The sequence below is a fragment of the Cervus canadensis genome, chromosome 6, assembly GCF_019320065.1.
Source record: "Cervus canadensis isolate Bull #8, Minnesota chromosome 6, ASM1932006v1, whole genome shotgun sequence".
Lineage (NCBI taxonomy): Eukaryota > Metazoa > Chordata > Mammalia > Artiodactyla > Cervidae > Cervus > Cervus canadensis.
Genome location: NC_057391.1, coordinates 83,097,098 through 83,123,315, shown reverse-complemented (window position 1 = coordinate 83,123,315; position 26,218 = coordinate 83,097,098). Strand labels below are relative to the sequence as shown.

The following is a 26,218-nucleotide window of genomic DNA, read 5'->3' as shown; positions in this document are numbered from 1 at the left end:
TCACGTGTTGGGTGGGGCCGGTGCAGTGCAAGAAGTGTAGGGAAAGCGCAGGGTGTCAGTGGTACTGGGAGGTAGAGGGGGTGAGGAGTGATGATGCTGAAGATGCAGGTCACGTCTTGTCAGCAGCCTGGGGAGAGCCCAGGGCCCTGGGTGAGCGTGTGGCCAGGCCATGGAGGGCTGGCCAGTGTCCGCCCCCAGCAGTGCTTGGTTGGTTGGGTGTTATAAGAAGGCTTAGGGTTTCCACAGACCTTTTTCTCTTGATGGCTGTTAGTTTTTCAGTTGTTTCTGATTATAACTGACATATGTGCTGATGTGCTCAGTCGTGGCCAATCCTTTGTGACCCCATGGACTGTAGCCCACACGTTCCTCTCTCCATGGAATTTTCCAGGCGAGAATACTGGAGTGGGTTGCCTTTTCCTTCTCCAATGACTTACATGTGAATACTTAGAAATAACACACACGTCAAGCATAAGGCATAGTAAAGCCTCCTATGCCCAACACTGGTACTGACTCTGTTTACAGGTGACCTTGGGAAAACATCTGACCGCTCGCATCCTGTGCCTCATAGTGCTGCCACTGGCTCTCTACATCGCCACCTACGCTGTCCACTTCATGGTGTTGAATAAAAGGTACCACCAGAGCCTTGCCAGTGTCTTGCTTCTGTCCTTCTCTTGTCTCTAAGCCCATGGAGGAGCTGCGTGATTTCCTAGGTCTGTGGTTGGGATGACCCGAAGGGGACCCAGGGTTGGTTTCCTCCTGGGTTCTGTCTTCTGGGTACCCTGGCCTGAAGGAAGAAGAGAAGACCTTTGTAGCCAAACTGCCTTTTATCCCTAAAAACAGTCCCCTTGTGCTAACAGGGATGGGGGACCATGAGCACGTACAGCTGGAGTGAGGGTAATAATAACAAGGACACCAAAAAAAAAAAAAAACAAGGACACCAGCAGCTCCCATTTAGCAGGTAGCAACTGTGTCAGAACTGTGCTCAGCGTTTTGTGTACTTTATCTTACTTAGTCATAACAATTCTTTTAATTTTTTAAAATCCCTGATTTATAAATGAGATGTTGAGAGTAAATGAGGCCAGGTATCTTACAAAATTCACCTAACTAGTCGGGGAGCTGTTACGTGGACCCCAGTTTCCCTGACTCCATCCCCTGTGTCTGTCCATGACACCGGACCGCCACTCCCTGGTGCATACATGCTCAGTTGCTCAGTCGTGTCTGGCTCTTTTGTGGCCCCATGGGCAGTAGCCCGCTAGGCTCCTCAGTCCGTGGGATTTCCCAGACAAGAATACTGGAGTGGTATGCCATTTCCTCCTTCAGGGAATCTTCCCAACCCAGGGATTGAATCCCCATCTCCTGCACTGGTGGGCGGATTCTTTACCTCTGCACCACCTGGGAAGCCCACCACTCCCTTGTACATCTTTTAAACCAACCTCGCAGAGCTCTTCCCAGGGCTCCTGGGAAGTCGTAATTTCACTCCTCTAACTCTGCTCCCTTCTGCTCTGCCCTCCCCACAGCGGTCCCGGTGATGGCTTTTTCAGTTCTGCCTTCCAGGCCCGGCTTTCAGGAAACAACCTTCACAACGCATCCATTCCAGAACGTGAGTGTCTCTTGGCCTTTACGAAGAGAAAAGGGCAGGAGGGATTCCTGGGAGTTGGATTGGAAAAGACGATATGATAGCCTGAGTTATTTTAGATGGCGGTGTGGGAGAAAGAACCAGTGAAATCTGGTCTGAGCACTCATGACAGTGATCAGGGACAGAGAAAGTGCAGAGGAGGGCGTCCTGAGCAGTGAGCTCTTTGATCAGAAGATGACTTGTCCGATGTGGCTATGGGAAGACAACACCGAGAACCTGGGGGCAGGGGGAATGAGCCCGTTTGGGGCTAATGGTCAGTTCCGACCAGAGTGTCCTGCAGTTCACATCCATTCACTGTTGACAGAGAGTAGTTGAGCACGTGTTAGCCATGTTGGAGGCTGTAGGGCCTGGAGTAGGATCTCTACATGATGTGGCCGTGTGTGCTAAGTATATAAAGAGGGAGCGCAGAGCTGTGGGGATCGAAGGTGCAAGAGATCACGTCTGTAGGGGTCAGGGGACAGGGATTAGAGGCACACAGTGAGATAAGCGGGGCCCAGGAGATTGCTTCCTGGAGTCATGGACAATGTCCTGTGGTCTCTCTAGGGCCTGGAACACAGTGGGCCCGCCCAGACTGGAAGGAATGAGAAATAGGAAAGCAGGTAAAAATTGGCTTGGAAAGATAGACATTGGGTTCCACGTTAGAGAGGTTGGCTTTGAGAAGCTTGAGGAAATCCATGCCACGGGGCCTATGGGCTTGGAGCTGAGGTTTTCAGAGGAGTCCTTTGGAAAGGGACAGTTGATGCTGGGCTTTGGCAGTGGTCTGAGACGAAGCTGTAGAAAGAGGAGAGGACAGGAAGAGGTCAGGTCACTGGGGAGCACGGGTGAAGGGCTTTGCAGGAGCAATCCAGGAGGGAGCGTGGGGTTGAGGAGGGAGACAGCCTAATCAAGACGCAGCCGTGGCCAGCAGCGTGCGGGGCTGTGTGTGTTGGCCAGCATGAGGCCTTGGAAGGATGGTTCTGTGGGGTTAGCTACTTGCCATTTAAAAGGCCCAGTTCAGTTACACTCTCTTCTTTAAGCCATCCTCTTCTCACTCTTTGGGCAAGAATTTATTCCTCCCTTCACTGGGCTCCCACCATGTCACACATTGTCACACCTTTGCTGGAACATGGGCACTTCGTCCTATGCTGGTCAGTGTGTGAGGTCATCATCCCCAAGACTGGACTCTGCCAGGCCTCCTCCGCCTTTGCATCCACTGTGAAATTGATTCTTTTGACCCAAATGAGAGAACAGAGGAGGACAGGAGCGGCCAGCACTGGTGCAGTGAGACCTGGTTCCCTGGAGTGGGGAAGGGCGGGCAGCCATACTGCAGAGCGTGCAGAGGAGGGGCAGTTCTCAGCAAAGAGGCTCCTTTCCCGTAACCCAGGGCCTGTGTGGGACAGATGGATGCTCTTGGGTAAGCTGTTTACTCTGGGTTTTTTTTTCCCTTAAATTCAGATTTAAAACCCAAAATACCACTGAGCAACTACTGCATGTGGTAGATTCAAAAGGCACAAAATGATATACAGTGAAAAGTCTATCTTGACAGCCTCTATCTCATAACGTTATATCTTGGAGAACATTCAAGACGAAGACATAAATAATTTCTCCTTCTTCATTCCATGGAATGTACATAGTAGACCTTGACTAAGGGACAAGTTGTTTCTAGCCTTTGCTATTATAAACAGTGTTTTGATAATAGCATTGTGAATACCCAGCCTCTTCTGAAGTGCTTCGGGGTGGGGAGGGCCGGGGAGGGCTCAGGTGAGACTGTGGTCACCTCCCTCTTGAGGTGACTCCCTTGGGATGAGGAGGCAGCTGCGTGTCCTGCTTTCTGCAGTCCTGGGCCCAGCGGAGTCTGTTAGAGGGCTGGGGGCTCCTGTGGCTTCAGCGCCGCCCCCCGCCCAGTCAGGGGCCACATCCACCCGGGCCAGCTCATGCCATCTGCTGCCCTCCCCTCGCAGACCTGGCCTACGGCTCCGTGATCACCGTGAAGAACCTGCGGATGGCCATCGGCTACCTCCACTCACACAGGCACTTCTACCCCGAGGGCGTCGGCGCCCGCCAGCAGCAGGTCAGTGGCCCTCCGTGTACTCGTGCCGCGGCCACACCGCGCTGATCGCCGTGCCCAAACAAAACCCGCCCTTCCCTTTTTGCCTTCCCGTCCTGTCCCACACTGTTTCCCCTGCTTGGAACATCCTGCCCCCTCCTGCACCCTTTCCTCTTCCCCCTAGCTAACTCCAGCTTCCCAGGCTTCCACTGGGGACCTCCCCTCTAACCACCACGTCCCGCCTCTTCCTGGTCCTGGGTCAGGTGTGTCTGGTGTGGGCGGCTTTCTCGGCACCCTTGACGAGCCTGTGCGGTAACCCTCTTCCCATTGAACTGGGAGCGCGTCCTTCCTCCTCTCTCCTTGCTGTCCGACTGCTGGCTTCTGGGAGGCTGAGGTGCCTAGCTCGGTGGCCAGCACAGAGTGGATGATGAGTTTATAACCTTTATGGGTTAAAAACACAGGCCTGGGAACCAGACTTGTGTATCTGAGTTTGAATCCTGGTTCCACAAGAGTGTGACTTTGAACAAATTCCTTAACCTTTCTGTGCTTCCATGGGCTCATCTTTAAATTAGGGAAAATAAAACGGTACTTCTCTCTGTCATAAGTTTGCTGTGAGGATTGAGGGAGATAATCCATGTGAAGTGCTCGTTGAAGGGTTAGCCATGAGTATCATCTGAACGAGTGAGGGACCCTGTCCGTGTCCACGTGACGGGGTGGTCGGTGTGGCTGTGGGGACAGTGCCTGAGAGGGAGAGGGTGTTGGAGAGGTTGGTGGGGCCGGCTCGTGAAGGGGCCTCCAGTAGATTTAATTTTGCTCTGCCAACACTGGGGAGGCATTGAAATTTATTAAGAGATAAGATGTGATTTGGTTGCTAGTTTAGAAAGACAGCTCTAGCAGGAGTGTGATGGATTGGAAGGAGGAACAGACCAGAGGCAATAATCACAACAAAGGACAGTGAACAGACCTCAGGGAGAGGAGGGGAGCGATTCAGGGCCCAGAGACTGACAGATGTCAGGGGTGAGCTGTATCAGGTCTGTAGTCTGGAGGCCAGGAGGTCAAGGTGTATGTGTGATGATGCTGGTTCACCGTAATCAGAAATGGAGGAGGAAGCATGGCTTTGGAGATGAGTTTTTGGTGTGTGTTCTAGGCCTGGGGCTTGTCTCAGGAAGGAGATGTGAGTGTGTAGCATACAGGTGTTAGTGACACAGTGACATTGCCCTGAAGGGGTGTGCAGAGGGGAGGGCAGTGTGTAAAGCAGCGTTAAAGGCGCTCAGCGTGGCACTGGGGGAGCAGCTGAGAAGGAGGGAGTGGACGGGGAGGCTGGAGGAGAGGAGGAGGGGAGGGCCCGGCAGAGTCTCCAGGGGCAGGAGACGCCGGCAGCTCAGGTGCTGCAGAGAACGTGGAGAAGGAGGCCTAGCAGCTCTGACCAGGAGGCTTCTGTGGTGTGGTCAGGGCTGAGCTCGCAGATCCGGTGACCTGAGGAGAGAGAGGGAGGAGGGGGTTGCAGGGCTGGCTGCTGTCTGAGAAGCTTAAAGTGTGATTTCTCTTCCTGCAAAATGGGCTAAATCTTTACTCTGTGAGAAACTGTTGCATCTCAAAGTGTTTTATTATTATTTCCTTATTTACTAGAAAGTTGACCCAGAGTATTGGGTTTTTGTATCAGTTTCCCATTCTGGGCTCTTTGCTTCTCTCTAGTGCGGTGGTTCTCAGCCCTGACTGCACTTTTTTCATAGAATCCACTGGAGAGCTTTTAAAAAATTCTGAGATTCTTGCGTAATCAGTCTGGGATGGGGCCCATGCCTTGTGTATTTTTGTTTCAGTTTTAAGCTTTCCACAGGAGTCTAACATACAATTTGCCCTTCTGTGGTGTTACCTTGCTACTGATGTCATGTAGTAACAGATGTGGCGAAAGGGACCCTCTATACTGTGACTTCCCTGGTGCCTCAGGTAGTAAAGAATCTGCCTGCAACTGCAGGAGACCCGAGTTCAACCGCTGGGTCAGGAACACCCCCTGGAGAAGGGAATGGCAATCCACTCCAGTATTCTGGCCTGGAGAATCCCATGGACAGGGGAGCCTTGGCAGGCTGCAATCCATGGGGTCGCCAAAGAGTCAGATATGACTGAGCAACTAACACTCACTCACTCATACTGTGCAAAGAGCCGTGTTCTGAAAGGCCCTCTGAAGCTGGTCTTAGTGTTACCCCTTGAAGCCCATGGGTGGAGCATGAGGTTGTGAGAATCATCTAGAGCGAGCATGTAGGCCAAGGGACAGAGGGTCTGCCTTTGCCGCTGACTGAGTCTCCGAGCCTTCCTCCCGTGTCCCCATCAGTAAACAGGGGGTTGGACTTTAACAGCCTCTAGTAGCCTTCCCTGCCCTCTAGGTCAGTGTCTTGTCAGCAACTCTAGGTCTTGATTTTTAAATATTTTTAAAGCATAATGTTTGTAAAGTAAAACTGGAAAATGTAGAAAAGTATTAAAAAAAAAAAAGTTAGACATAATCTGAGGACCAGTGTTTATCCATGTAGATTGATGTACAACATTCTATTGTAATAGGATACCTATGTTCCTAGGAGACCTCGTATTATAAAGAAACTTCATTGTAAAAATAAATGTTTCAGTGGGAAAAAGAGGTCATGGACTATATTCATAATAAATAAATGACTTTCCTAGTAGGAATTTTAACGATAAGGATTTTTGTAAACAAAGAGCACAGGGTGCACCTGTGAGTGCCGCAAACCTTAGCACCCTTGAGTAAGCTCAGGCTGGGGGCAGCAGCTGTATGGGCTTTCGTTCCAGAGTTTGGACTTAATTTCTCTGTGGCTGCCAAACTTTTAACTTCTTGTATGTTCTTAATACTGTTGTCCCTAATTTTTTCTGAGAAAGCAAGAGCCACTGAAACAAAGCAGACATAATAGATGCATAGTTTTTTTTCTGTATGCTAATTCCAAATCACTTTGGAAGTAAATGTCATGTTTTATCCAACTGGAGTTATTAAAACTCACATTGTAAGAGAGGCGTTTATTTCTGTTGCTTCTGGGTATTTATGTGCTTGTTTACCTGCTTGACATGATAGTATGCATGTAGTCTATCCTGGGAGCTTGGGATTAGCTGGCTGGGTTTGAATCCTATCTCTCGAGCTGACAAGCTGCGTGACCTTGAGTGGAATTGCTCAGCCTCAGTTTCCTTGTAAGGTGAGGGTAAGCATCGTACCCACAGCCTAGAGATGAGACCTGCCCAGTGCTTAGCACAGGGCCTGGCAATAGATGGTAGCTGTTTCCAACAGCAGCATTTTATAAGCCTTTTCCTGTGCTGGTAAAAAAAACATGAAATGTTTTCTGTGTAAAGTTCTTTCCTGTGGACATTCCATCATGTTAACTATTCCTTTGTTATTGGGGTTCCCAAGACTTTTGCTGGTAGATTAATTGCAGCATTACATACGTGTGCACGGGCACACACACACACCATTTTAAAAAATTAGCATATACAAAATGGCTATGGCTAAAATTTTAGGCTTCTAGGACAAGATATTAATAGAACTTTTTCCATTTCATTTGGGCACATTCTCGAAAACATAACAGCCTGAATTTTTCATTTAGAGAGTTTGAGGCATGGTCTTGATGACTTTTTAAAATGCACTAAATCCTCTTTGGGTGCTGTAGACTGCGTTACACTGTGTTGTCATGATTCCTGCCTCTAGGAGGCTGGAACTTGAAAGACAGGATGCAGGGAGGCAGAAAGAGACCAATCAAAAGGGCTTTTGTGGGAAGATGCCTCTAAGTGCCGAAGGAAGGAGAGAACCGCACTTAACCAATCGCTGTTTCTGAACCCGTTGGGAAACATGGCCCCTCGGGGGGGTGGCTGGGGCTTCTGAGAGAGCCCGGAGCAGTCCTGGCTCGTTGCTGACTGTCCTGTGGCCGACTGCGCTGATGGTGACGCTCTCCTCCCTCCCACCTCCTCCTCCTTCCCCCACCCCACCCAGGTCACCACCTATTTGCACAAGGACTACAACAACCTATGGATTATCAAGAAGCATAATTCGAACTCAGGTAATGCAGCAGAGAACTGATGCTTCTTCTATTGTTACTTACTCTGAGCCCTCCTCAACATTTCTCATGCTTCCAAAAGAATGGTTCTAGGATGGGCTTTCCTGAGCATTCTTTGCCATCTTCACTGATCTCAGTTATCCTTTCAACAGTGATTTATTGAGCCCCCGCTATGTCCCAAGGACTGTGGTTGGTCTAGGGATAAGCAGTGAGCAAGAGTGATACGACTGGGCCCTGAGAGCTGTCGTTTTGAAGCCAGAGAGCAGGCCGAGGCTCAGGCGTGGTCTGGATGAGGTTCCCTGGGCACGTATCGGGGACACACAGTCGCTGCTCTCGTGTCTGATTCGGAGCACAGCAAGCCTTGCAGACCCCAGCGTGTAGTGTGGCTTGGCTGTCTGGATGTGATAGAGGGCTGCTGCCCACTGCTCGTCCCAGGCCTGGGCCAGTCAGTGGGAGACCTGGGGGCCTGCCAGCCCTGTGGCTGGGCTTGTCTAGGCCTGCACAGCTACCTCTTTCTGGCCTGGGCGAAGCAGCTCTGAAGCACACCTGTTGGGCTCCTGGGGCTTTGTGACAAGGGCTGTGTCTGTATCTTCTGTTTTTTGGACAGACAGCTGGCTACCTGCAGACTGTGCCTTCTGCTGCAGTTGAGAAGAGAACAAAACATCTCCCGCTCACTTTCCAATTGTCTTATGCCGCAGATGTTCACTGTGACTCCTCGGCAAACACCACCTGGCTCAGCCTGTCTCGAGTCAGCTGCTCCTGGTCTTCGTGGGAAGTGGCAACTTCTCATCTAAATTCATCTTCTCTGTTCCTTTCCCCAGCTCCTCCTATTGCCATGGTTTTCTGGCTAGAAACGTGACTGATGTGACCAGTGTCTTTGTACCTACTCCTCAGTAATACAAACTCTGACACCGTTGTGTGCCTGCGTGCTCAGTCGTTTCAGTCATGTCCAGCTCTTTGTGACCCTGTGGACTGTAGCCTGCCAGGTTCCCCTGCCGGGTCTGTTCTGTACCCTTATAAGACTGGTGCTTAACAGGCCAAATATAAGTGGTCTATTGCAATGAGGATTTATGAGGGAAGACCAGCTTTCTTTCTAAAGTCACGTGGGCGGGCACAGGCCAAATCTTTAAACATCCCTGTTCTGTTACGCTGTTGTAGCTTCCAGGTTAAGGTGGCTGCATTTCACCCAGTGACGAAGGAGTCATGTGAAGGCAGGTTGCCTCAAGCACTTGGGAAGTGGGAACTGTCTAGATGAAGGTCTCTGAGTTCTTTATGGCCATAAGTGCCCCTCCCCCACAGGCCCAGGTGAAGTAAAACTTCCCTCCCCGTTGACGTATCTGATCTGTCATCTTGCTGATTATTCTTTTTAAGAGACCTTAGAAGGCAGCGTAGGAATGGGCATCTCTCCAGTTGAGTTCTCGAATTCTCTTGTGAGCCAGTGATTTGTCCTGGCAGATCTGTCTTTCCTGACCTTGAGTGTTGATGTCCACTCCTGGGACAGAAATTTGCAAGGATCCTTCTGTGTTGCTTCGATTACTGCCACTTTCCTTTTCCACTGTCATCACTTCGTTAGATCCTCATTGGTCTTGACATCTTGATGATATAGAAGTAGTCCTTTTCTTTCATCATTTTCTTTGGCTCACACTAACCAAGTCTATTGCCAGAGACAAAATAATCACTGGCAAAATATGCAGGGTTTAACATTTGATTTTGAAGAGAGCTGTGCAAATGGTCATTTGCATGGAATTAATATTTGGAAGATTTTATTTTTACTACCCAAAGGAAAATCTTATTATTTATCTTCCCAGCTTAAAAATCCTCTAGTCGGGGGCTTCAGTGCTTGGCCGATAAAGGCCACGTTTCCCAGCCTGGTGTACACAGTCTTGCCCCACTTGTCCACCCCCTGGCCGATTCCCACCCTCCTTTCTGCCCTCCCACCCTAACCATGTGAAGTCATTTGCCATTGATCAAATGAGTTTTGCTCTTTCATACCTCTGTGCCTTTTCCCCACTCGTTCACCTGACAAAATTTTCCCTCTCTTTTAAGAGTCTTTTCAAGCATTATCTCTGGGACACTCTTCCCTTCTCCTCTCAGACAGTTGGCTTTGGTCCCACAGCTTTCTGTCAGCACCTCAAACATGTACCACGATATAAATGCTATAACTCTTTACTGGTAGGCCCTCGATTAATACTAGTGAGTGAACGATTTCGGACATCAGTGCTTGTTTGTTCTTAGCAGATCCCCTAGACCCTTCACTCCCAGTGGAGTTTGTGAGACATGGAGACATCATTCGACTAGAACACAAAGAGTAAGTAAATTTGCTGCTTAGCATAAATGAGTGGTTTGAGTGCCAAAGGTAGGGACCTCTTTTAAGCTGGAAGTAAACAGAATCAGATGTGGACTGAGGCCCCAGTAAAGGAGCAAGGCTGCTATGCTAAAATGGGAGAATGATTACTTTGCCTGTTTTGGCATTGGGAAGCTTTGGACTTTGAGTTGGACTTTGAGGGTACCTTTCAGTTTCCCTTTACCCAGGGTGGAGGGAGCAGTATTTGAATGGCCCAAAGTTTCTTCTTAAGGGGTTGCCTTTAAAAAAATATAGGAGTCTGTTTCTGAATATGGCAAATTAGTTCATTTCTCCAGTGTTCTCCCTGAAAATAACTAAAAATGCCAGAACAATGTAAAAACATCTTCTGAAAAGCATAAAGAACCAACAAGATAGTAAGGAGTTACTATGTCAAAATCTCAGTGAAAGGGGAAATACAGAGAAAAAGTGGGATGCTGTGGCCCCTTCTGCCTTGAACCTACAATCTTGAGTTTTGAGCTTTGGTTTTTGACTGTCTCTTGAGAGAAGAAGTTTTAAAGACCAAGCTCTAGGCTCACCCAAAGTGGTGAGTTATTGTAATCTTCACTCCAGATTTGTAACCCCCAAAGGCTTGGTGTTAGGGTAAATCTGCCCTATCTACCTATATTCAGAGTTTGCTTGGGAGGTCAAGGTGCCCTGGGGGTTAAGGTTTGTCAGGGGGACAAAATCTGGTTCCTGAGAAGTAGTGATTACCAGCTGATCTTCACATGGATTTGCAATCCAAATTCATTTCACCTGGATTGTCTCAAAATTGTCAAGGCATGAATTTAAATGAACATAATCCTAGATGTAATGTCTCCTAGGTGCCTGGCCAAAAGCAAATGTGAACCCTCTTTTGGGAAAGAAATATTGTTATCCATTCCTATAAATAGTTTTTCAGTAACAGTGCACCCAAAAAGTAACCAAACACTCAAGGAAATAGGGCACTATGTGCAAAATGAATGGGAACAGTAGATGACAGAAGCAGCCCTGCAGAAGTTTCATATGAATTATCACATACAGATTTTTAAAATAAAATCAGTGGTTATTTTATATATCTATATCTATCTATCTATATATAAGCAGTGTTTTTTCCCTAGTCAGGTTTATGGATACTTAAATTTTAATTTTATTTTTATAATGAACATTGACTACTTGTTATGGCCAAAAGTAAGGATTATTACAAAAGCACAAAGTAAATAAAATCTCAGTTAAACCCTCCACTTCCTGCACAGATCCCCACTTTGTAAAACTGACAGGAGCAGAAACAGCAGATGGGAGGGAGGAGGTTTACCTATCTCTGGCATATGTGGATTACAAATTTTAATTTTCTTCCCCCTAAAGCTGCCTCATAAGTCAGACTAGTTTGCCTCAAACCCCCGACGTGTTCAGTCATCCCCTCTCCCTCCAGCTCAAGTTACGGGTGAACAAAAAGTGAAGCCTCTTTCTTGGCATGTGGTCCAGTACTCCTGCTGGTCTGACCCTCCTGGCTTGGGCAGCTCTCCAGCTCTCTGGGTATTTCTTGTGAGTGGATGGGCAAGAAGGTCCTGGTATGTTGGATTTAGTAGTTTGGATTCTAATTTTTCTGGCCTGAACAGATGACTGAATATCCTGGGTAAAAGAAGAAACATCACACATCTCTTTTCTTCAAGATAATGGCACTTCTCTCTCTTCATTTCCAGGACTTCTCGGAACTTGCATAGTCACTATCACGAGGCCCCCCTGACCCGGAAGCACTATCAGGTCACTGGCTATGGCATAGTAAGTGAGCCACTCGAGTGTGAGCAGGACGCCAAACATTGTGGGGCCTGGCTTAGGGCCGTGAGGTGGAGCATGGCCTTCCCAGCATTCCGGAACGTTCCTAACGGTTGACTGCGCAGGGACTCTTAGCATGCAGATTTTTGGCTAGGCTTGCTGTGGGAAAGGCCGCCTGTGAAGTCTATTTTTTTCCATCTCTTGCTGCCTATAATAACCATGCCATTTTTGTGTTCTGACACATAATAAATGTCAAATATGAATACTATTTGAGTCTCTTTTAAAATCATATTGTACTCAGAAGCCACAGGGCCACAATATGAAGCCAGAGAAATATATAGGTCTATCCTTTGCCAGATCCCAAATTCTCATTGGCTTTATTTTTACGGATTAGCTCTCTGTTCTGCAGAGGGATATTGTCTACCTTGCTTTTGGATTTTTACTCCTTGGGGTGATACAGCATATCGAGGAAGCTCTATGAGTACTTACGACTTGGAGAGGAGTTTGAAAGCAAAAACACCTAGTGGGAAGGTAGATATATGACTATCCGTCTAAGTTCCCTTCCAAGGGCTTTGGTGCTTCAGTAAAGACTCTGGATTCCTTAAGGTAGAGTTCCCAATCCTTCCATTTGCTCATCCCATGTTATACTAGAGCCAAGACTCTGACCTTCATCTTTGTCTGGTGGGCATCTCCTGATGTGAATTAGACACAACTGTCTTAATTTCCACAGTATGATATCTAGGCTAGACATTCCTTAGGTGGATGAGTGTCCATATGGCCATGGTGACGGATGCAAATGACCCAAATTTATTTCTTATGGCTCGTGGCGATGTCTTGAGTTTAATTTAAGGGCAGAAGCGTCTATTTAGAACTTAAACTGTAGTTCTGTGGAGTGAAGAATTGGACTTCAGGTTCCAGGTTTCATACTACTTTTCTTGGTTGTGATAGTGAGGCCTGGGGCAATGGCAGTCACGTGGGATGTCTCTTGGGATGTTTCTCTGGCCCTCTTTTTCTCCTTCCCACCTCAGTCACTTAGGCCAGTTTGGCCTTTGACCTCTGTAACATGATGGCATCTGAAAGGCTGACCATCTCCCTTTTTTGATGTGCCTTCTCTAAAGTCATCTTATTAATATTTTCTTTGTATTTTTTTCTTGATTTATGTGGCAGAATGGGTCAGGGGACTCGAATGACTTCTGGCGGATTGAGGTTATAAACAGAAAATTTGGAAACCGAATCAAAGTGCTGAGAAGTCGAATTCGCCTCATCCATCTGGTCACAGGTTGTGTCCTGGGCTCTTCGGGAAAGGTCCTGCCCAAGTGGTAAGTCTCTGGGGTTTTGGCGTCCCAGCAGTGGCTCATGCTTTTCCTTTCACACTTACAAGGAGAATGCCCCAGACTTCCATTCCCGAATGATCAGTGTTCACCTCTTGTTTGCTTTTTCTTTGTGGTGGATGGAGAGAGAAAAGGCATCAAGAACTTTATGGAGCCCAGCACTCCAGAGTTTCTGTGGTGGTTTACATGTTGTAATAGTTGAGCAGTTATGTCTCTGGCCTGTGATAACTCTCTGGTTCTCTGTCTCTAACCTGTGCATGTGGTAGGCTAGACTACTTCTGGGATAGTCATGGAATAGAAAAGTGAGAGGTTGGAAAGAACATGGCCGCTAGGTTGGAAAGAGAAGAGTTCTATGCAGCTGACAGTACTGCTGTCTGGTGAGTTTCAGGTCTTCTGAGAGACATTTGTGACTCCTTTTCATAGGGGCTGGGAGCAGTTGGAAGTCACATGCACACCATACCTAAAGGAAACCCTCAGCTCCATCTGGAATGTGGAGGACCATATCAATCCCAAATGTGAGTGAGGTCATGTCCTGGGCTGGCTCTGAAGGGAACATCTCTAAGTCACACTCATCTGAGGAAAATAAACCTTTACAGACTCTGCTGCCACAGTATCTTATTGTTGCCATTTTCTTCCTTTTTTAAACCTAGTCTCTTCATATGACTTGTCTACATGGGTAGCTCCTTTTTCTGTCCACTTAGACTTCCTATACTCCTTAAACTCTTCTCCCACAAGTGACCGGTGGCCTCACTCAGGGCCAGAGCTGGTTGCCTCTCACTGGATTTAACTCTTCCTGCCGCCTGCAGTGCAGGTCCAACTGCTTGCCTCCTTCTGGGCTCTCTGTCCCCTCTGTGGTTACCTCCCTACCCTCAAGGCTCAGAGCAAGCTGGTGCTTTCCCCTTCTGCCCCTGCGTAGGCTCCTCCCCTCTTCACATCCAGCCGAGGCTATTACAGAAAGTGATGGCCACGGCCCTTGATCGATCCTGTATTTATACTCGCAGGCTCCAATTTGACATTTCTGTTCCACTGTCATCTTCAACTCAACAAGTCTCTGAGCTCATCATCTGCCTCCTAAACGACCCCCTTTAGGCTTGATTTTTCTTCTTTATGCTTCCCACTTCTTTCTTACCACCTAATTTAACCAACCAGCTAATTAACTAGCTAATTAAACAATTCACTGACGAGTATGCTGGGAGCCGTGTGGGGCCCTGGGGATGCCTTGGTGAATGGGATGGGCTGGGTCTCAGTCTTCACGTGTGAAGACTGCTTCAGGCGTGGGAGCCTTTGGGGCAGCACTGTCATGAAGGGTGACGGCCTGAGGGCTGTGGGCGCCTCCGGTGGGTGGTGGGGTGGGACGGGGCTTTTCATCTGTTGCCATTGCCTCCCTCAGAATTCCTGCTGAGTGCTACAGGCTGAGGGGATGATGGAGAATTCCTCAACACTCTCACAGGCTTGTTAACTTGGCAGGAAGGTTACACTCAGACCCTGGCCGCAGAGTGGATACCATGGACAGACAGCTGTGAGGAGAGGCTGTGTGAGGAAGGTTCATGCCTCTGTCTTTCTTTTTCCAGTGCCGAACATCAGCCTGGAAGTGCTGCAGCCCAGTTTCCCTGAGATAATGCTGGAGTCCCACATGGTGATGATCCGGGTACTGTGACCCCTTCCCACTGGGCAGCTTCTCTAAGAACCCTCAGGCATCCGCAGATTTGGATCACAGATCAGTAACCATGCTATAGGCCCGCTGCCCCCTTGTGGAGGACTCTGAAAGTGTCTTCACATACTGACAAACTTCGTCTTCAAAGGCACTAAATGGTAGTGGTGATGCTGTGGTAGTAACTGTGTGAACACTTATGTAGCTCTTGTGTGCCGGGCACTACTGTAAGCACTGTGCGTGTATTAACTCACTCACTCCTCATTACAGTTCTCCAGAGATTACTGTCTCCCGTTTACAGAAGAGAGAATTGAGCACAGAGGTTAAGGAACTTACCCAGGGTCACAGCTAAATGGAAGCGGGGGATCTAGGCCTTCAGAGTCAGTGCTAGTGACCACTACAGTCCTCTGCCTCTAAGTGAGTCTCAGATCTGTTCAAGTGGCAGAGCCCCTGAACATCACAGTGCTCTTGGTTGAAAATCATGAGACACTGATAGTTGATTCCATCTTGAAATTAGAATCAGCTAGGATGAAAGGCCAATTTGAGTGTGTTGTTTATATGCAGCATAAAATCCCAACCAGAACCCCACTCATGTTCCCAGAGAGAAACAAACTGCACAGGGGGGCATGGTTGATGCTTTTCAAGGTTTTAAAGACTCACTGTTTGTACTCTTATCATTAGTAGCTTACAGCTGACATAGGTTTAAAAACAATTGAGAGACAAAATCTTTGAATTGAGAAAATTCTACCCACTCGCTTAAAATCTCCCCTTTGAATTAGAAAATCCCTGCTGCGGTTTTGATGTTGAGGGAACCTCTTCACTGTAACTTACGGAAAACGGGTGCTCTGCAGGAGCAGTGTTTAGAGCCAGGTTTGTGGCTCTCTGCATCGGTGCGGAGGGCAGTAGCACTTGTTCTTTCTTTCCTGGCGAGCCATTGTCAACTGGTCTCTACTGCAAGTGATTATGTAAGCAGTACTTGGTCAATACAGTTGGCTTATTTTAGTAGATTAAATTTAAAAATTCAAATTTTGTCATTTTTGCACATTGGGAGGTGATGAGTTGACAGTAACCGATCTCCGGGTCACTACTTTCCTGACTCTGTGCTTGTAGTTGTCACTGTGGCCTGATGACAGAGCTCTTTTGAATATGTGCCTGTCAGTCAAAATATCATTTTAGATCTGGGTAGAATTTTAAGACTAAGTCTAAATAAATAGTCTCATTTCTTCTTTCATTATCTAAGAGGTGGAATCAAAGAAGAAAAGGGACATAAGGAAACTTAATAGGGAGAGAGATCAAAATTGCCTGGACTATAGAAACTGCAGGGCATCTGATAGCTGAGCAGGGGTCTCAGGCGTGGGCAGAGAAGGCACCTTGCCTGCTGAGGTTAGCTGGAACAAGCCTCCTGGGTGCTAAGCATAGACAACAATGCACAGATATACATGCTTGTCGTGGTTACAGATTTTCCTTGCTTCCATTTCTTGGTTTACTAAAGGAGCTTGGTTTCTGAAGAGTTTAATGTGCAGGATGCGCTTGGCTTGTTCTAACTCTGGCTGGAGTCCCCGGGTTTAGGGCTGAACCGTACTGACCAGAAGGAATGGGTTTCGCTCATCAGCTGCTTTGAGGTTCAGAAGGATTCATTCTTCATTGTGAGGTTCTTAAGATGGCCATAGTGATTGAGGGGCTGTGCAGCTGGCCCCTTGGGGTCTGACAGCCCCCTGCACTTTCTACCCTGAAGGGGCGACCCAGCCACCCTAGAGAGGCCTGCAGACAACTCCCAAGCCCTTGAGGTGTGGGCTTAATAAGGCTCTAGCTGGTGGTTCAACGAACCAGGCCTGGATCTTTCTTGGGCTAGACCCGTGGTCCTTAGTAGAGCACGGTTTGTGCCTCCGAGGGGGTATTTAATGATTTCCGGAGGTGTGTTTGGCTGGCATAGTGGGTAGGGGCGCTGCTGGCATCCAGTGAGTAGAAGCCAGGGATGCTCAGCACTCTTCACTGCACAGGCCAGCCCACACCGGAGACGTCTGCAGCCCAAAGTGTCATAGTGTCGAGGTGGAGAAACCCTGACCTGACTCCTCCTTGGGAAGTGCCTTCTCAGTCTGTTCTAACAAGGCTGACACCATCTTGCTGGTTAGCATCCGGGATCCTGATCCTTTCCCTTCTAGTTTTAGCAAAGGTCTGATTTTGCCATGTGAAGACAGGTTGTTAGATATTCTTGGCTGGTGGACTGAAGGGCCTGAGACTGAGTCCTTCAGACTAAAGTGTGCATTCTCAGCCAGGGGGTAATGTGTTCTTAGAGGGCAGAAAAAAGGAAACAGTGTTTTAATGTCTAAAGCACAGGTATTCATTCATTATATGAACAGATACACGGAATACCTATAGTATTAAAATGTCTTGAGGGGATTTATTGTGCTGGTTGTTTTGCAATATATGCCAGTGTTAAGTCATTATGTTGTATACTTGCGACTAATATAATGATATATATAAATTATACCACAATAAAAAAAATACGTTAAATGTCACGGTGAGGGAGTGTTTAAGGAAAATATATCTTAAAAAGGTTGACTGGGGACAGGTAATAATGAAAAAAAAGTACAGAGAAACACTAGGCTAAAGTAACTTTTTCAGAGTCCAGGAACTTAAGAATTCTGGGTATGGGTTTGAAATTGGCCTTTCAAGGAAACAAATAAGTGAGCCCCGATTTTACATGTCCCTCTCCTCGTCCTCTTGACACCTTATCCTTGGCTGGGAAGATGGATATATATTTTGTGCCAAGGGGAACAAGTCTGTCATGCCTCTTTCTCTTGAGCAGAGAGAGTCTGAGCGGACTGTCTCTACCGGGAGATGGAGGCCTGCTCGCTGAGCAAAGTGGGGCAGCTGTGGTCAGCAGGTGTGCGGTGACTGAGAGTGACCCCTGACTCTCCCCTGCCAGCGAGGGAGAGGGCAGAGGAGAGAGGGCTTCTCTTGACACGTGGCCACACGTCAGAGATGCCTGTCCCTCACGTTCCTGTCGGCCTCCTAGAGCTCTGTCTGGACCAACTTTTTCTTTACCACTTTCCTACAGGGGAACAATGGCCTCAAGCCCAAGGACAATGAGTTCACTTCCAAACCCTGGCACTGGCCTATCAACTTTCAGGTAGGGCCCAAAGCAAGAGCTCCTCCCCGGGGATGGAGCCGAGGAGGAGGCTGTGGAGCCTTGCTGGCGGTGGGGGTCGCCGGGGTTGAGGGGCAGGCCTGACCGGGTGGAAGGTGGCTGGAGACGGGCTCTGCTTGTGCTCGGCTGGACCCAGCCTCCCCAGGGAGCTCACGGAGAAGGTGGCCGCTCCGAGCCTCCTGCCCAGGCTCCCTGTCTGTGAAAGGTGGCCCGTCTTCCTCCCCTGGGAGAGGCTGAGCCCTGCACCCACTCTGTGTCCTCTGCTCCACAGGGCCTGCGCTTCTCAGGGGTCAATGACACCGACTTCCGAGTGTATCTGCTGGGCAACCCGGTGAGTGCCCTGCATGCCGTGGTGGGGGCCCTGAGCATGCCCGCGGGGCACTGCTGCCTCCTCTCACCCGCCCGGGCCCATCTCCCTGCAGGTGGTCTGGTGGCTGAACCTGCTGAGCCTCGCCCTCTACATCCTCTCAGCGAGCGTCTTTGCTGTGGCCATGCAGAGGGGCGCGCGTCTGCCTGCTGAGGTTGAAGGTCGGGCCCCTGGGCTCCCCCGCCCCCCACCTAGCAGCCCGCAGGGTGCCCACACTTGGGGAGCGCCCACCTGCTGAGAGGCCATCCTCTGCCTTTCCCTCCCTTCTTCCCTCCTCTGTGACTTTTTAGAGCTCCAGGCACCAGATACCCAGTGCTGTGTTAAACCCTGTATCCTCCCAGCAGAGTTCATTACCTCTGTTTATGGATTGGGAAACCAAGGCACAAAGAGGTTAAGAACCTTGTCCCAGTAGGTGACAGAACTGCGGTTCACACCCAGGTGGTCTGCATTCAGAGCCTTCACTGTTGACCTCTACACTCTGCACGACTGCCCATCTTTTCTCTTCTGCTCTCCTGTCCTCTAGCTAGGAGGAGAGCAGCCCCCATGCCATGGGCCACAGCGTCTGAGACGTTGACACAGGTTCTCTGCTGCCTCTGCAGCTCCGTGTCTGCAGACGTGGTCCCAGGCCGCCCCTCCCTCACCCCCGTCCTCGCCTGTGCCCGCACCCCCGCCCCGTCTGGCTGCAGAGACCCGTGTGGCAGCAGAGATGCGGGGGCTGGGGCCGGAGGCCGGGCGGCCTGCTGCTGGGGGTTGGTGCCCAGGCCTCCCGGGGCCAGGGAGTGAGCAGTTCCTTTTCCTGCCAGCCGCCGTAGGGTTGTTCACCGTGGGCGGGTGAGGGACAGAAGGCCCACTCAGGTGACATGGCTTCTGTGAGTCACACGGCGAGGAAGGGGCAGAGCCCACAGCGCAGGCTGCGTGCCCGGCGCTGTCGGCTGACCGGGCTGTGCTGCTTGGGGCCCAGGTCTGTCCCAGGTCCTGCTGCGAGGAGGCGGGCAGCTCCTACTCGGCTGGATGATGCATTACTTCCCCTTCTTCCTGATGGGCCGGGTTCTCTACTTCCACCACTACTTCCCCGCGATGCTCTTCTCCAGCATGCTGACAGGTCAGCGCAGCCCTCCAGGACCTGGGTGATGAGGGTGGGCGGGACGAGACCACCGCGGAGCGGCGCTGCTGGGGGAGCCCGTCTGTCTCCCTGGGAGACGTCCTCTGACGGAGTGGTGCGGGGTTCCCTTCCTCCCCAGGCCTTCTGTGGGACACCCTCCTGCGGCTCTGTGCCTGGAGCCTGGCCTCCTATCCGCTGGCCGGGTGTGTGCACACGCTGGGCATCCTGAGCCTGCTCCTGGGAACTGCCTACAGGTGAGCGCCCCCTGCATCTGCATGGTCGACCCCCAACCCCAAGGCCTCAGCCCCGGGTGCGTTTTGGAACCTCTGTTGAAGCACACTGGTGCCTGGCTCTGTCTCCAGTGGTTGGTTCTGGTTCCGTTGAGCCCAGTTTAGGCCCTGTCAGACAGTTTCCAAAGCCCTCCACATGACCCGAAGGTGTGGCAGGTGGAGAAACATGGACTAACGCCCTGCATTCTCACCTCTGGCCAGCGGCTCCCAGCTCTGCACCTCTCTGGCCCACGTGGGAGGGCACCCCTCTGCAGTCACCTGGCTCCCAGCTGGCGCAGCTCTCGGGGTGGGGGTGGGTGGTAGAGGGTCACCAGGTGGTGCGGTGTGGCTCAGAGTAACTGCAGGGAGGATGCTGTTTGGCAGGCCGCCCCCTCCCCTACCTCACAGTCTCACAGATCTGCGGGTGAGCATCACTGGCCTTGAGGGGCCGGGGGTGGGCAACATAAAGTCCTGAGCTGGGAATAGGGGACCTGTGACCTGAGAGCACGTCCACATTTTAACAGAGAGTCTGGGCCACACAGCCCATGACCAGACCCTGGCCTGCTCTGTCTCCTGGGCCTTTTGAGAAGAGCCCTTCTCCTTTACTGTCATTAAGTCAGCCTTTTTCAAGGTCCCAGAGTATGGTGTCCCCAGGTGGCAAAGTCACACAGGCCTGCTGACATGTCACGGTGGGTCCCGTAGGTAGAGAAGGTCTGAGGAGCTGAGTGTCAGGGGTCTCAGGGCTCCCCGCCTCCACTGAGGCCCTAGGGTGCTAACCACCGTCCCCCCTGCCCTGGGTTCTCCCCTGCAGCTTCTACCTCTTCCACCCTCTGGCCTACGGGATGGTAGGTCCCCTGGCCCAGGACCCCCGAAGTCCGATGGCCGGGCTCAGGTGGCTGGAATCGTGGGACTTTTGAGGCCACTGCGAGGACTCCAGCCTGAGACCAGGACCTTCGTGGGGACGGCCAGCTGTGAAGCCAGTCCCCGGACCCTCCCAGCCGTGGAGGAAGTGGCCCAAGGAGCCTGTGGACCTCCACTGCCTGCTGGCGCCCCACCCTGGGAGCGCAAACTGCTGGGGAGCACTGTGGCCCTGCTCCTCCGCAGAGGCTCCTCCACTGGGTCTGCTCAGCCACAGACGACTTCCCTCTCAGGCCTGTCCCCCGTGAGCGGCGTGAGGAAGGATGAGTGTGGGGGTGAGTGTGAGCGTGCGTGTGTCCGTGTGCCTGTGCAGTATAGACCATGACTATGGACAGCGGAGCGTCATAAACTCTAAGAAATCGTCCAGGGCTACCGTAGTATTTTCTGGTGTTTTTTTCTCACTGAATTGGGTTGTAAGATTCATCAGAAATCAGCCCTCCAGGAAGGCTGACTGCACCAACAACGCCTTGGGGTATCACCTCAGGTGGAGCCAGCAGGATTATCAAAGCTGTGCTGCCCTCCTTCCCACCAACAAGCAGATCCCTAAGCTGAACACCCCAGGCTGCAGGGCCCGCCTCCCTGCACGCCGCTGCATGGTTGCCGCTGGGAGTCTCCCCTGTGGCCACAGGCGGCTGGACCCCTGCCCGCAGTGTGTGCTCAGGGGCCCAGGCCCCAGCGCGAGGCAGCCCTGCTGGCCCTCCTCAGCCCTCAGCTCCTTGCCATCTGGGAATGCCAGACGTGTGGTTGGTGGGCACACGTGGTGGTGGTGTGTCCTCAGGGCCTGGGAGCCAGGGGCGACTAGTGGCTGCCGCTCCCCTTCCTTCCGCATCCAGGCTGGCTGTGAGGTTGGGACCCACGCTCTCCCGGGGGCAGGGAGAGCCCGCCAGCCCCTCTCCTAGCACCCAGGGCAGTTGTGCAGCAGACCAGGGCCCTGTGTGGGGTTGGGCTGGGCTCCTGGTGGGGTCTGGGGCTGGTTGCCCTAGCCTTTCTGGACTAGCGTTCCTGTCACTCACTAAGCTTTCCCCATGCTTCCTTCTCTGGTCCCCAGTGCTGACGCCCTCCTGTGTTTCACTCCCCTTCCTCTGGGTCACTGTTTCACCAGTCTCCATTTCCCCAAGGCCCCAGAGCACCTAGGCATGCATCAGAAGTTCTCTTTACCACCTCTAAGCCCAAGCAAGCAGCTCAGAGCTGTTCCTTTTACTGCCTCCCCAGATGAAAGAGAGATAGAAAACCCTTGGGCCAGAACTGAACTAACCCAAGGCCAATCCCTAAGCCCACCTCTGTCCTCCTGGTGCATGACAAAATATTTATTTTGTCTCAGAGGACTGTAACGCTTCAAGGTTTAATGATGAGCCTCTGCCACTCTCCATCTTCCCTCCTCTATAGCCCCCACCAGCTCTGCCAAGGTCAGAGCTCTTTCGAGCATCTCTGCTCAGTGGTTGCCACGGAGACTGGAAATTGGTCCCAAGGACAGGCTGTGCTACCCACTGGGTGGTGGGGAGGGAAGCTTCTGGCCATGTTCGGACATCCAGACCGACCATCATTAATGTTAATAGAGGAAATGCAGTCACATCAAGAGCAAGGCAGGTTTGTTAATTAGATCTGGGGCCCCATGACCTCCCTTCCCCAGGGCTGCAGCCCTTTTGACTTCCCCCAGCAGGAAGCGCTGCTGCCGGGTGCTGAGTCTGGGCTGCTTGCTTAATTGCGTTTCTGGAAGGGAGGGAGAGCAGGGATGGGGAACCTCTGCTCTCCGATGCCTGCCAGCCCCCTTCTCCTCTCCCCCAGGCCAGGTTGCTTTCTTCTGAGCTGGCGTGGTGGTGGTGGTGGGGGGGACAGCCCTCTGGGTGGGCTCTCCTGGAGGTACAATGCAGGAGACCTGGGCTTGACTGTTTCAAAAAACAGTGGCCCCAGGCTGACAACCGGGAGGTGGTGGCTGTTTCTCCCGGTGCCTTCTTACTTCCTAATAGGAGCTCATTGGAAGGGAGGTGCCCTGAAGGAGTCAGGGGCAGCCACTCTGGTGAGGGCGAGGAGGACGAGCGCTCAGGAGGCCTCCTGCCTGGCCGCCCTCCTAATCTGGTCACCCCGGGGATAAGAGGTTCCTTGGTCTCTTCCACTGCTCTCCAGAGATGGGAGAAGAGCTGTCTGCCCACCTCACCCCCTTCTTGGCCCAGGCTGGCGCATGCTTGTGTGGCTGCATGGGCCGACACAGCTCCAAGGACTCAAGTTGTGTTGTTGGAAGATGCTGGGGAGAGGGGCTGTCGGAGCCATGCTCTGCACACGGGCTCCGGCCCCCGGGAGAATGTGACACGTCCTGCAGACGTGCTGGCGGAGGAAGGAGACATTTGCCAGCTCAACCTCCAGCCAACTTCTTAGACCACATTTTATATTAAAAAAATGTTTTTTCCACAGATAATCAGAGGCCATTTACTTTTGTAATAAATAGCTCTTATTTTGAATGCCATGTTGTTCTTGTTGTACTTAATTGAATCTGACTTGCCCTCTGGCTCCCAGAATGAAAAGAATGTTTGGAGTGCAAGAACCGTTCCATTGTGTCTGGACTGAGCCATTCTGACTCCAGCAGAGGCCCTGGGCTGGGCAGGTGGACCCGGCTGTAGCAGGAGACACTAAGGCCCTCACACAGATAAGGTTACTTGAGTAATGTTGGTCGTTACTTGTATTTATTTAAACTTATTCCCAAATAAGCAGGAAGCTGGACCTTATTTTTCCCTCTTGTAACCTCGTCACACAAGTATAAGGAGGAATGCGAGCGTGCGTCCACTTTGAGACAGCTGAGTGGCCCGGCACTGCGGCACAGTGTCCACTCTGCTCCCCAGAGGCCCCTGTCTTGGCAGGCGTCTCCTGATCTAGGGTCACGTTAAGGTCCGAAGGAGGTAAGAGCTGACGTGTTTTGGACCGTAGTTGAGGGAGGAGAGGAGTCCAGTGCACTGTGAAACTGGGGGTCTTCAGGGCTCGCTGATCCCCCTGCTCCTGCTTAGGACCAAGAGGAGCTGGAGGCAAGAGAGGGGGGAATCCTGCAGCCCCCTGGGGGATGGAAGGGTTAGGAGAGGACCAAACCCTTCCTGGCACAGCTTGGCTTATCATCTCCCGACATGTCTGTGAGACCGAGTCCTCATAAAGCCCCAGTGAAGTCACCACTCTTTTTGTCCCCATTCCACCCAGGAGAGATTCGATTCCTTACCCAAGGTGCCACGATCAGTCAATAGAGCCGGGGCTGGGTTTCCCAGGTGGCACTAGTGGTAAAGAGTCCTCCCGCCAGTGCAGCAGATGTGAGAGACCCAGGTTCGATCCCTGGGTGAGGGAGATATCCCCTGGAGAAGGGAATGGCAAACCCACTCCAGTATCCTTGCCTGGAAAAGTCCCAGACAGAGGAGCCTGGCGGGCTGCAGTCCATGGAGTTGGAAAGAGGCGGACACGACTGAGCACTCATCAGCAGCAGGGCCGGGCCTCGGCACTGAGTTGAGCTTTTTCTGCTTCTCCAGCCTGGTGCTGGGACTAGAAGCACCTGCTCAGGACAGCCTGGGTCCCCTGGGGAGAAGGCATAGCCTCAGATCAGCACGTTCCTTCGCACCTGCTGCCTAAAGCATAGACAGCTCATCCCGGGCCCAGTGTTTGCTGGTGCAGCCAGACCAGTGGTCTTCTGGGAGGAAAAAAGCCCTGATTTGTAGCATCTGTCTGGGCTCATGCAAATGCTCCACCATGGCTTCTTTCAGGCCACCAACCTGATTGATGTCGCTGAGAAACTGGAAAGATGAACCCGATTTGCTCTCCCCAGCCGTCTAAGAGCCAGCTCCAGCACCCTTTTGACCCAGACCTGGTGGCCTTGCCGTGGTCGGAACTATGGATGCAGCTCTTGGTCACAGCCCATTAAAGTGAGGGAGGCAGAGGAGCGCAGAGGTCTGCAGGGGGGCCAGGGTCAGCCTTGAGGCCAAATACTGGCCCCACCACTTATGAGCCACTTACTTAACCTTGTTGCCTCCATTTCCTCAACAGTAAGACAAGGGCAAAATAAACAGGATCTACTTGACAGAGTTACTACGAGAATGAAGAAAGGTGATGATGTAAAGTCCCTTGCACAGTATCTGGACACAGATGCTCAGGACATGCTAGCTCTTTATCATTGGTGATAAAGCAACCTCCGTGACAACACTGGCCTCTCCTCGATTAGAACCTCCTGCCCAAGTCTGTGGGCAGATGCTGGGAGGGGGGGCTTCTGTGACTTTCCCCCAGCCCCTCAAATGTGGAGTCCACCCCTCTGTCTCCTGGTTGGAATACACCACCCAGACAGCAAGGCTCAGCCAGGTTCCTGGGCCTTTTCGCTGAGAGGAGCAGAGATTAGAGAGCATTCAGTTCTCTCCTCCTGCCTCTTTCTGGCTCTAAAAAGGCAGAGTGAGTGCTGACTCCACCACTTACTAGCTAAGGCCATCAACTTGCTAACCTGTCAGACTCCAGACCCTACCCAAAGGAGAGAAGAAGCAAGCAGCGGAGTGTAGACTGTTGCCAGGAAGTGCAAACTGGGTGGAGTGGGAAGCCTTAGATGAGCCAGCAGGCCTGCACAGAGCCCTGGGCATCTGGGCATCGAAAGATAAAGGTCCCCAGAGACATACGTGGCCCTCCCCATGACCTGCCAAGTTGGCTGCAGGGCTACTGGACGCCGACCTGGGAGTCTAATCCCTGAGCACCCCGGCTTTCTCCCTTCAGCCCCCAGGCCCTTTGTGTTCTCCCTCGGGGATCTCCTGGATGCCTTAGGACTCACGCCAGTGGCCTTGCAGCTTTGCTCCCCTGCTCCAGCCCAAAGACCCCCAAGATGTGGGGAGGGATGGGGAAGAGAGAAATAAGGTGTGCTCCAAAGTCCTGCGTCCCTGGAAGAGGGAGAGAAGCGAGATGGTTTTGCCAAGCTTGCCTGGGACCAAGAAGAGTATCGTTGAAGCCCTCAGGCCTGATTCAGGGCCAGCAGAAGTTCTAGAAGGCAAAGATTCCATACTTCATGCCTAGCACAGGGTTGGGCATGGAGCCTCAGCCAGTTCATGACTGAAGTGCACACCCACCTTGTACCCGCAGACCAAAGGAGATGGCCTGAGAAGTTCCTGGAGACCCCACTCCACCCCCCTTATCACACTGCTGAGGAAACTGGAAAAGAGAGGTGGGCCAACTGACAGGAGATAGGCTTGGAGACAACATAATGAAAGTGAGGATCTTGTTCTTTAAAACACGGACCACTAGGACTGGACTGGGGCCCAAGGCACTTTCAGGCTTGAAAGAGAAAGGTTCAGGTCTAATTGACAGGTGACCAACCTCACACCCTGAAAGGCAAATTCAGGAGATTCTGCTTCCTGAACTTCAAATTAAAGAAAGAAACAGTGCTTCTATTTAAACGTGTACGAAAGTCTATTAAAAAATCACTTAACAGTAGAAGGTTCTCGCTGAACCCCCTCAATTGTCCAAGCAGTAGAGTGCGCACCATTGCCGCACCTGAGACCCCAACCCCTGGCCAAGCAGAGCTGGGGTTAGAACCGGAGCTGACAGATGTCTAAGGATGGAGCCTCAAGAAAACGCAGGCCCGGCTGGACACGGCAGTGGGCTTGGCCCTGTCCCTAAAGCTGAGCGCCC

At 51.4% G+C, this 26,218-nt stretch overlaps 1 protein-coding gene across 2 annotated transcripts in view; it reads left to right on the top strand.

Annotated features, from left to right (window-relative positions):
• POMT2 (protein O-mannosyltransferase 2) overlaps positions 1–20,953 on the top strand; it is a 44,367-nt gene extending 23,414 nt beyond the window's left edge. Inside the window, exons 7-21 of one of the 2 annotated variants that reach the window (XM_043472642.1) lie at positions 523–629; positions 1,518–1,600; positions 3,577–3,686; positions 7,642–7,708; positions 9,944–10,013; positions 11,729–11,807; positions 12,969–13,120; positions 13,556–13,647; positions 14,704–14,780; positions 17,845–17,916; positions 18,206–18,265; positions 18,357–18,462; positions 19,263–19,403; positions 19,543–19,657; positions 20,484–20,953. In XM_043472642.1, coding sequence (XP_043328577.1) covers positions 523–629; positions 1,518–1,600; positions 3,577–3,686; positions 7,642–7,708; positions 9,944–10,013; positions 11,729–11,807; positions 12,969–13,120; positions 13,556–13,647; positions 14,704–14,780; positions 17,845–17,916; positions 18,206–18,265; positions 18,357–18,462; positions 19,263–19,403; positions 19,543–19,657; positions 20,484–20,589 — 1,437 coding nt within the window. In that variant the 3' untranslated portion in view covers positions 20,590–20,953. Of the gene's footprint in view, positions 1–522; positions 630–1,517; positions 1,601–3,576; positions 3,687–7,641; positions 7,709–9,940; positions 10,014–11,728; positions 11,808–12,968; positions 13,121–13,555; positions 13,648–14,703; positions 14,781–17,844; positions 17,917–18,205; positions 18,266–18,356; positions 18,463–19,262; positions 19,404–19,542; positions 19,658–20,483 lie in introns of both variants that reach the window. The other variant, XM_043472641.1, reaches the window with a different exon arrangement.
• The last annotated feature ends 5,265 nt before the right edge of the window (positions 20,954–26,218 follow it).